The following is an 11276-nucleotide window of genomic DNA, read 5'->3' as shown; positions in this document are numbered from 1 at the left end:
ATGCATTCATCCATCCATGTATCCATCCATCCATCCATCCATCCATCCATCCATCCATCCATCCAATCATCCATCCATCTATCCATGCATCCATCCATCCATGTTTCCATGTATCCATGCATCCATCCATCCATCCATCCATCCATCAATGTATCCATCCATCCATCCATCCAATCATCCATCCATCCATGTTTCCATGTATCCATCCATCCATCTATCTATCCATCCATCCATCCATGTTTCCATGTATCCATCCATCCATCTATCCATCCATCCATCCATGTATCCATCCATCCATCCAATCATCCATCCATCCATGTTTCCATGTATCCATCCATCCATCCATCCATCTATCCATGCATCCATCCATCCATCAATGTATCCATCCATCCAATCATCCATCCATCTACCCATGCATTCATCCATCCATCCATCCATCCATTCATCAATGTATCCATTCATCCATCCATCCATCTACCCATGCGTCCATCCATCCATCCATCCATCTATCCATTCATGCCTTCATCCATCCATCTATATATCCATCCATCCATCCATCTCTTTCCACATTTCCCTTCTATTCCACTGCAGAAGGATGATGGCCATGATGCTGTGGGTGGGCCTAAGTCTATGTGGCTGGCTCTCCCTCTACGCCTGGTCCTGCCATCACTACCGAGAGCGTGCCTGCGAATGGAGCTGCCGATTGGTCACGTTGACTCATGGCGTCTTCGCCACCTGCCTCTCCGGTTACATTGGGTTTATCGACGGTCCCTGGCCAATGACTTACCCAGGTATGTCCAGTCCATTTCCATAGAAGCAAACCTTGGTCCTCCCTTTATTTTCTGAGTTCCCGCAACAAGCCACGATGAAGCCACATCATTCAAGACTACAGGTATTCCCTGACTTAACAACCATTTGTTTAGTGACCATTTAAGCAGCACTGAAAAGAGGGATTTAGGACCGGTTTTTCACACTTGTGACCATTGCAACAGCCCCATGGACACGTGGTTGAAATTCAGGCAATTGGCAACAGGCATGAACTTAGGATGGTTGCAACCAGTGGTTGGTTGCTCCCAGTTCCTCTCTGGTTCTTGCGAACCGTTAGTAAAAGTGGTGGGAGGCTCCGCCCACCTGCCCAGACGTCAGAATGGATGATCTGCGCATGCGGAGAAGCTTCTGCGCGCACGCTTCCATTGTGAACCGGTAGTAAAGGTAAGTAGAACCCACCCCTTGGTTGCAACATACCCGGGTCAATGAAACAAAGAAAATGTTAAAAAGTTATGATATTTATGTAGTGTATTTACCAAGCACATCTAAATTATATTAAAGTAACCAAACTATATTTATAATCCCCAAGGTGTGTCGCAATTTTTGAGCACCCCTAATGTTGAGAAATTGCAGGTTGATCACATGACCTACCGGGTCATGTGATCACCGTAGGTCAGGGGGTCTGCAACCTTAAACACTCAAAGAGCCATTTGGACCCGTTTCCCACAGAAAAGAAAACACCGGGAGCCACAAAACCCTTCCCGTGCCTGACTATTTCTTGAGCGGCCACAAAACTAGCATAGGTAGTTGAATTAAACGTTCTGAAACTTTTATTGGATTTATCCATGGTTGGCCTACCGGGGGTTGAAAAGCTCAATAAATTGTGTCCAGGTGGGTGTCGCACATTGGCGGTTGTGACGCATATTTTGAGTGACAGGGAGCCGCAGCAGAGGGGTGAAAGAGCCACATGCGGCTCCAGAGTCGCAGGTTGATGACCCCTGCCGTAGGTCATGTGATCACCATCCCAGCCAGCTTCCGCTAGGACTCCAAGGTCCCTCTCCCAGGGACTGTTTTTGAGCCAAGTTTCGCCTAATCTGTACTTGTACCTTTGATTTTTCTCTCTTCCTTTTCTTCTCCTCTAGGGTACCCAAATACGGCGCTTCAGGTCCACGCCTTGTGCATCAGTTTGGGTTACTTCCTCTTTGACCTGGGATGGTGCGTCTACTTTAAGGCTGAAGGACCTTTGATGTTGGTCCACCATTCTGTCAGCATCCTGGGCATCAGCGCCTCCCTGGCCTTGGGCGAGTCTGCCGGCGAGGTCAACGCCGTCATCTTTGGCAGCGAACTCACCAACCCCTTCCTGCAGGCCCGCTGGTTTCTGCGGGAGAAGGGGCTGTACCCCAGCTTGATAGGAGACGTGGTGGACTTCCTCTTCGTGGTGCTTTTCGCAGGCGTGAGGATCGGGGTCGGGGCTTGGCTGATGTACTGCGTGTTGTTGTCACCCAGGCCCAGAGTCTTCATCAAGGTTGGCGGTTTCATCATGTATGCAGTGTCTTGCGTTTTCATGGTCAGCATTTTTAGGTTTGCCCGGCGTAAAACCATGAAGAAATATCAGGCCTGGAGGGCTTGGTGGAACAAAGAGGTGGACTTGAACGCCAATGGATATGTCAAGAGTCACTGACCTGATCGTGGGTTGTTCTCCAAGATTTAGCATCGATAATTAGTTTGGTCTTGTTTGGACCACCAACAGAGTGAAGGGGCCAAGGCGGCGTTGTAGGTAGATCACGGGACTACGTCTGGAGAAATCCAGGGTCCACCTCCCTGCTCAACCGTGAAACTCAGTTGGATGAGGGTGGACTTGCTGCTACCGGTACTCCGAGCCAACCCTACTTCCCAGAACTGTTGGAGGAATAAATGAGACAACTGCCACCGCCGATGTCCTAAGCAATGGGTGGAAAGGTGGAAGATAACTACGATCTAGAGAGATGCATCGGATGTCGCAAGCCAGAATAGAGCTGATTCCTGTTTCAACCCAGTGCAGATGCTCGTGCTTAGTGGGAAGGTGTTGCACACACTCGTGTTGTGGGGGACCTTTTCTAATAACCTTTCTATTTTTCAAAATTAAGACATAATCCCAGTAACCCAGGAGTATTTCTAAAGAGCCTCCTGGATGGGTTGGTTGCCACTACCAAACGTTTCCTGGTTTGGAATTTTTTTTCCCCACTTGTTCGCTGTCCCTGAATTAAGGGGACCAGATGAAACATGGGTAAGATATAGAAGAGCACAATCCATGCTGTTAAATAATTTAGAATGGGTTCTTCCTAGATCGTCTTTGAAGGACAGTGAAGTTATAGGCCATCAAGCCTTAGCTTCCCTGGCATTAAATAGATAGAGATCTGTCTGTCTGTCTCGCTCAATATATCCATCCATCCATCCATCCATCCATCATCTGTCATCTATCTATCTATCTATCTATCTATCTATCTATCTATCTATTTTTTCATCCATCCATTTCCATCCAACTTTTCATCCATCTATGCTTTCTACCTTGTATCCATCCAACTTTCCATCCATCCATTCAATCTTCTATCTATCCATCCTTCCACCCACCCACCCAATCTTCTATCCACCCACCCACATATCCATCCACATATCCTTCCTTCCTTCCATCCATCCATCATCTGTCATCTATCTATCTATCTATCTATCTATTTTTCCATCCATCCATTTTCCATCCAACTTTTCATCCATCTATGCTTTCTACCTTCTATCCATCCAACTTTCCATCCATCCATTCAATCTTCTATCCATCCTTCCACCCACCCATCCATCCACCCACCCACATATCCATCCACATATCCTTCCTTCCATCCATCCATCCATCCATCCATCCATCCATCCATCCATCCATCCAACCATATTCATGTCTCCTTCCAGATATCCTCCAGATCCCTTTCTCCATAGCTGCCCCCTTCCAGAAGACAAACTGGGAGCTCTTCTGCATTATTATCTTTTCCTTGCCAATCCTATTGCTGAATCACCACAAAATGTTTTCCGTTATCATCTGCACTAAGCAAAGGAGAATCAACTAAGACTTAACAACAAAAAAAAAAAAAGGGGGGGGGAGAAACCAGTTTAGAGACCAGTCTGGATTCCCACGGGGAGATTGCAGAATTTAAGAGTCATCACCTCTTCATACAATGCAGCCTGATTCTCCTTTCCATGCCAGGCTGATTTGTCTATGGGGAAGAAAATGGAGCTAAATGAGTCTCCTTGGTGTGCTAGATTTCCCATGGAATCTGCTTTGGTTTTCAAACAGAGGAACCTGCAAATATTCATCTCAGGTGTACATTTCAGGTATTGAAGTAGGTTTGTTTCCTTGGCTCACCTGGCCTGTTATCATCTCTTCCAGGGGTGGTATTCACTCACCCTTCGCTACCGGTTCGCAAATGTGAGCGCGCGCATGTGCAGAGTGTCAAAAACGGGATGTGATGACCAGGGGTGGGTTCTACTTACCTTTACTACCAGTTCGCAATGGGAGCGCTTCCGTGCATGCGCAGATCATCTATTATGATGTCAGGGCAGGTGGACGGAGCCTCCCGCCGCTTTTACTACCGGTTCGCAAGAACCGGACAGAACCAGGAGCAACCCACCACTGGTGATGACGTCCCGGCGGGTGGCCGGAACCTCCCACAGCCGCCGCTACCGATTTGCCCGAACCGCATAAAACCAGCTAAATCCCACCACTGATCTCTTCCCTGCGAAAGGGCCAGGTTTGAGAGACAAGGAAGCAAGAGCGTCCATCTTTAAAGAGATGAGTTATATATTTATTTTATTTATTGACAGACGGACTGACAAATGGTTTCCTTTGCCACAGTTTCGATGCTGCTCTGTTCCCCAAAACTCTTTGCCTTTCCCAGAGGGCGAAGGGGGTTTGGTCTTTAAAAAGGCACTAAGAGTTGTCACTAAGCGGTTAACCTGTATACGTCTTTGGCATTACCATGTAACAGTGATTCCAATGTCCCACCAATGATGGGCGCAGCAAAACTGTATTATGTTTTATAACAAATAATAATAATAATAAAAAAAGATTTTACGGACATAAAATTGACAGAATGTGCGTCTGGGGCAGGCATGATAAAACCCTGTTTCCCCCAAAATAAGACCTCCCCGGATAATAAGCCCAAAAGGGCTTTTGAGCGCATGCGCTAAACTAAGCCCCACCCCCCACCCCCGAAAATAAGCCCTCCACGAAAATATTTAAATGCATATGCAGCCGATCCCTGCCATTTCTTCTGGTTAGAGTTAGGGAGACAGAGCTGGAAATCAGGTAAGATGGCAAGAGGAGCCCCATCTTGTTCCACGCGCCCCAACTGCTTAGTTCGGGGATCAAAAAAATATAAGACAGGGTCTTATTTTCGGGGAAACACAGTATCCCATGTAGAAGAGGCAGCTGGGATGGTCATGATTTTGTGTGTTACATGTCGGCTCCACCATTGTACGCATCCACACACACACACACAAAGCTGTTTTCGTTTTTAAAAAGCCAACAATATATAGGTTTTCTTTTTATTAACGTGTAAAAAGGATGAAGCAGGGATGTGACACACAATATCGGCAGGATTTCCCTCATCCTTCTCAAATTTGTCCAGTCCCCTTAAAAACACTAAAGCTTCTGGCTATCATGTTTTTTTTGACCGTTTGAAAAAAAAACAAACCACAACCATACTAATAACGCTCTAATATTGGAGTTTTTTTAAGAGATTGGTATTTGTCTGAAATGGTATAGGCCCGTGATGGCGAACCAATGGCAGGCATGCCCAAAGTGGCACATGTAGCCATGTCACCTGGCACGCGCTGCGTCTCCCATTACTCTTCTGGGTTTCGGGTGTGCATGCATGTGCAATGATCACCTGGACTTTTTGCATGCGGCAGTGCTGGAAACTGGAAGAGTTAGTCTTCCGTTTTCCTCTGTGAGCGTGCACGCCAGCCAGCTGATTGCCGTGTGCACATGCGCGCCAGAAACCCGGAAGAGTAGCTGGCTGAAACCGGAAGTTCATTTTCGGGCGTGCGCATGCGCCCCGGCCAACTCCTCTTCCAGGTTTTGGCCCAGATGCGGACGTACGCGCTCCCTTTTCAGCACTTGGTGTCAAAAAAGATTCGCCATCACTGATGTAGGCTTTCCTGCCTGAGCAGGGAGTTGGACTAGAAGACCTCGAAAGTCCCTTCCAACCAGGGGTGAAATCCAGCAGGTTCTGACAGGTTCTGGACCACCGGTAGCAGAAATTTTGAGTCGTTCAGAGAATTGGAAAATACCACCTCTGGCTGGCCCCAGAGTGGGGAGGGAATGGAGATTTTGCAATATCCTTCCCCCAGGTGTGGAGAGGGAATGGGGATTTTGCAGTATCCTTCCCAGTGGTTCAAAAAATTCAAATTTTTTTACTACTGGTTCTGTGGGTGTGGCTTGGTGGGCGTGGCAGGGGAAGGATACTGCAAAATCCCCATTTCCTCCCGATCAGCTGGGACTCAGGAGGCAGAGAATAGATGGGGGCGGGGCCAGCCAGAGGTGGTATTTACCAGTTCTCTGAACTACTCAAAATTTCCACTACCGGTTCTCCAGAACCTGCTGAAATCCACCTCTGATCCTTCCCCTGCCATGCCCACCAAGCCACGCCCACCAAGCCACACCACGCCCATCAAGCCACACCCACAGAACCGGTAGTAAAAAAAAATTGGATTTCACCACTGCTTCCAACACCGTTATTCTGTTATCCAAACAAATGAAAACACGACTCACCGTGGGGCTTTTTCCAAGCCTTCATAGGCAAACCAGCATTCCCCATCTTCACTCAAATGTTGCAAGTCTTCAGGGGATGATCTGTTGATAAGGCAGAAAGGGAAGGGGAGTTTGGAAGAAAGATCCGTCAAGAAAAATTGGAAAGCTGCTGCATTCTGGAAAGCCAACAAAGACACATCAGTACCTCACATCTGTAAAGTCAAGTTTTGTATCAAGACATGTTTCACTTAACTATGTATTGCCGGATTTAGTTTGCTAAATGTGCACATCCCTCTAAGCCAAAACTGAACAAGCCACGCGGGTGAAGGGGGAATCAAGCATCATGGTTTACGGTTTGTGTGGTGCGTGAAGAAGGTCGCTGTTTCTGGAGCAAATTCATTTTCCACAAACCCAGACGTTGTACATAATAATAATAATAATCCTAATTGTTTCTTGAAACGCTGCTATCGAAATACTCCATTTTCACAGCCTTTGTGTTTTCACAGTTATACTATTTTTCTCTCGCCAGTTCTCTGTACAAGAGACACAATCGTTTAAAAAGGAGGTTTTTGCAAGCTTTTTTTTTTTTTTATTAAAAGCAACAACAACGGTCTAATGGCTTGCAAAAATCCAATTTTTCTTCCTATATGTCTGTGGCATGAATGTTGATTAGCAAACTAAATCTTTTTACTCTGGGGTCTCTGTAAAAATTGTAGCAGGTTCTATAAACTTCCTTCTTTGACACAAAAAATGAGAGAATATTTAAAATCCCCCCCCAAAAAACCAATCTATTTTGAATAGCTCGTTATACTGTACACTAGAATAGTGTATTTTTTCAATCTTGGCAATGGACTTCAACTCCCAGAATTCCCAGCCTTCCTCCCAGGGAATTCTGGGAGTTGAAGTCCACCCATCTTCAAGCGTTCAGGGTTGAGAAACACTGCACTAGAGGAGCCTGCTTGTTTTGCAGGAGTGTGTAAATCGTATTTATTACAAAATAAGTGTTTTGTGTTGCTTCAATCATGCAACGCAGCCGTCTTTAATTTTAACTGCTATTTTTTATCTTTCTGCTCTCCTTCTGAGAACGTTTCTTGGAAATTTAGAGCCGCTTCGAAATGTTCCTGACATCCCAATGGATGCTGTGCAGGCTGTGCATTTTGGACCCGATTGCTGTGAATTAAAAGAAACTCGTGGGGCAACGAAGCTTTAATGGTGACAGATTGCAGCGTTAGAGAATGAACCGAGCTCAGGTTGCCCATGGATTTCCTGGCAAGGGGAAATAAATGAGACAGGAGTCCTGCCATAGAAACCTTGCTGAGCCTAGCCAAAGTGTTTTCCCCCTGATGGCCATGGATCTAAAAGAGAGCTGCAAAAGTCAATAAGCGTTTGCAGTCCTTTTATTCCGAGTAGACAGTTTCTCAGAAACCGTTCGGATCCTGGACTTTCCGCTCAGCTATTCTTTTTTCCCTGAGTCAATACATTCGAGTGGTGTCCCCGTCGGTGAAGTATATATATGGGAGTCGTTGCCATGTAAATGTAAGAAAATACCCCCCCCCCAAAAAAAATCCATTCTCTTTTTTGGACTCTTTCTTAAAGTCTAAACCAGTGTTTTTCAGCCTTGGCAACTTTTAAGATGTGTGGACTTCAACTCCCAGAAATCTGGAATTCTGGGAGTTAAAGTCTTCAAATCTTAAAGTAGAGAAAAGGTAAAGGTAAAGATTCCCCTCGCACATTTGTGTTAGTCGTTCCCGACTCTAGGGGGCGGTGCTTAACTCCGTTTCAAAGCCAAAGAGCCAGCGCTGTCCGAAGACGTCTCCGTGGTCATGTGGCCGGCATGACTCAACGCCAAAGGCGCACGGAACGCTGTTCCCTTCCCACCAAAGGTGGTCCCTATTTTTCTACTTGCGTTTTTTACGTGCTTTCAAACTGCTAGGTTGGCAGAAGCTGGGACAAGTCACGGGAGCTCACCCCGTTACGCGGCACTAGGGATTCGAACCGCTGAACTGCTGACCTTTCCATCAACAAGCTCAGCATCTTAGCCACGGAGCCACCGTGTCCCTAACAAAGTTGAGAAACAGTGATCTAAACTACCATGTGGGAAGTTTTGGTACACAGTTTTTATTTTTGAAAACCTTCATACAGTAGAACCTCTGGTCACGAACGCTTCTGATCATGACCAAATCATGTTCCGACCTAAAAAATTCACAATTTTTTTTTTCGCGGCCGATTTTCCCTTCCGCACCATTTTTTTTTTTTATAAGTGCCAAATTTCCAAAATTAGGTTCTAGGTCACGACCAAATCGGGTTGCAACCAAAGTTATGGAACGAATTATGGTTGTGATCAGAAGTTCTACTGTATTTTAATGTCACAAGGGGAAAAGAAGATAACTTGTGTTTCAGTACTTAACTTTGCTTTTCATTCGTGAAAGACACAGGCCACAGCTACAGCTTGAAGAAATGTCTCGCTTCTGATATATATAACTTTGGATTTTTCCTACCATTTACATTACCGAGCCGTGAGGCAAATGGCTGAATATGGACTTAGAATCTTTATTTATTGATTTGATTTGTTGCACATTTTGCTTCAAGGAGACTCCTTGCATAATTCCAGCTCTTAAATTCTGATTTGTCGCTTAGCGTTTTATGCAAACTTAGCAAACTTGAAGTAAGGCTGTCGGTTTGAGCTCCGAGCTTGGCAATTTGATTGCAAATGTTTCATCACCATTCGAGGAGACATCGTCTGTGCATTTTGAGTTGGGCTTGTCTGTCAGAGCACTGGTCTTTCAATGCCTTTTTATCAGATGCAAATTAATCGGGCTCAAACCAACAGCCTAACTACCACCCCAAGTTACTAATATTCAAACATATTTCAGCCACTACAGTAAAGCTTAAACAAATCGTGGATAAATGCAAATACGAGAACCAATCCAACAGCGAGGGGCTGCCTCAGAATCAACTTCGTGCCTTAAAACTGTAAGCCTCTAGTCCTCATGATTGCAAAGGAAAGGACTTTTTTTTTTAAAAAAAAAAAGTCATGGGATAAACAACTTTAACAATCAAGAACCGAAAAGCAAGGCTTCTTTTGTCATCCATCTTTCCCTTTCTCTCTATCCCACGACAAGCCAAATACCAGTCTGAAACCCACACAGATGCCACAGCTTCTTCGGCTTGCCTTCTGCAGCAGCTGGCTTTCATTCTGGGAGCAAGGGCAGTAACAGAAAACCCAATCCATTGTTTCCATGCCATGAATAAATCTAAACATATCCTTATTATGCCTCTCACAATCACGCACGCACGCACGCAAAATGATACTTGCACAGAGTATTGCACGTTCAACCCTGCAGAGTGTACAATAGCAATAGCGCTTAGACTTATATACCGCTTCATAGTGCTTTTACAGCCCTCTCTAAGCAGTTTACAGAGCATATTGCCCCCAATAATCTGGGTCCTCATTTTACCCCCCTCGGAAGGATGGAAGGCTGAGTCAACCTTGAGCTGGTCAGGATCGAACTGCTGGCAGTGGGCAGAGTTAGCCTGCAATACTGCATTCTAAGAAGGAAGGAAGGAAGGAAGGAAGGAAGGAAGGAAGGAAGGAAGGAAGGAAGGACAATAGCAATAGCACTTAGACTTATATACCGCTTCATAGTGCTTTTACAGCCCTCTCTAAGCAGTTTACAGAGTCATCTTATTGCTCCCAATAATCTGGGTTCTCATTTTACCCACCTCGGAAGGGTAGAAGACTGAGTCAACCTCAGCTTTGCTGGCTGGGGAATTCTGGGAGTTGAAGTCCGCCAGGCTTAAAGTTGCCAAGGTTGGAGATCCCTGATCTGGATGACGGAGAACTTCCATAGACAGGTCTTCTCTAATGCAAGTCATTCTCCTTGTGTCCACTTAGTGCAATGATCACTGGACTTACGACACCAACAGGATGAAACCAACCTTAGAAGACAGCAACATACTGTATGTAGAATGACCTCACTTGCTCAGAGGGGGCAAAATTTTTGATTCACATCAAATATCTTATTGTTGGGTTGCATAGCCAAACGATGGGATCCGTGCTGGAAAAATCCCTCAAGAGCTTCAGAGTTTTCCAACCAACCGTTTGCTTTTATTCCTCCTGGCTTTTAAAGTTTTAATTATCTTAAAAAGACTGCAAATTTTTTTAACTGATCTTGTTCTGCCCCAGCTACGGACCCCAAAGAAGGCAGCACACACAAAGTCCGTTCAAACCTTGGTTTACTAAATAAATCAGTCTTTTACAACAACGGCTGTTAATTAACTGTATTAACAGCCGCCAAGAATTCAAAGAATAATAACTGAAAGCGTACTGTGGTTGGCAGAATGCCCAGAAGCAATTTGCAGGAAGCTGATAAGATAAGCAGGACAAGGCACGAAGGTATGTGAATGAAGTTGTTCCCTGCAAATTGCTTCAGTCGGCGTTCCTCTTTAAATAGGCTAAGGGAGTGGCCAATTAGCCCCAAGCCTTACTCTTGAGGAGACCTCCTCCTGAGGAGCTACTCCTGCCTTTTGGCAGCTCTGCGCACCCGTGCATCGAGAAGAGGCTCCTCCTCTTCACTTAAGGGAGCTTCTGGAGAGTCTGGCTGAATCCCTGCCTCTGGCACCACATCTTCTCCAGCCTCATTGTCTGACTCGAGTGCCAGCTGCACAGGCTGCTGGCGCAGCACCACACCAACCTCCTCGCTGTCGGAATCAGCTACTAGCTGCACAGGCC

The 11276-nt window shown here is 45.7% G+C and overlaps 1 protein-coding gene across 1 annotated transcript; it reads left to right on the top strand.

Moving 5' to 3' along the window:
* Positions 1 to 595: 595 nt before the first annotated feature.
* On the top strand, positions 596 to 2449 carry TLCD5 (TLC domain containing 5). The gene is made up of 2 exons (XM_070952496.1): positions 596 to 791; positions 1911 to 2449. Exons 1-2 carry the CDS (start codon positions 596 to 598, stop codon positions 2447 to 2449), a joined length of 735 nt encoding a protein of 244 aa, XP_070808597.1.
* The last annotated feature ends 8827 nt before the right edge of the window (positions 2450 to 11276 follow it).

The sequence above is a fragment of the Pituophis catenifer genome, unplaced genomic scaffold (genome assembly GCF_029215685.1).
Source record: "Pituophis catenifer annectens isolate HBS135680 unplaced genomic scaffold, rPitCat1.0.hap2 SCAF_12, whole genome shotgun sequence".
Taxonomy (NCBI): Eukaryota; Metazoa; Chordata; class Lepidosauria; order Squamata; family Colubridae; genus Pituophis; species Pituophis catenifer.
This window is presented reverse-complemented; position numbering and strand designations above follow the sequence as displayed.

Excerpts from the sequence above, each read along its gene's own strand:
- TLCD5 (XM_070952496.1), top strand. The coding sequence starts at position 596 with ATGATGGCCATGATGCTGTGGGTGGGCCTAAGTCTATGTGGCTGGCTC. Across the intron at positions 792-1,910 it reads CTGGCCAATGACTTACCCAG|GGTACCCAAATACGGCGCTT; the intron begins GTATGTCCAGTC and ends CTTCTCCTCTAG.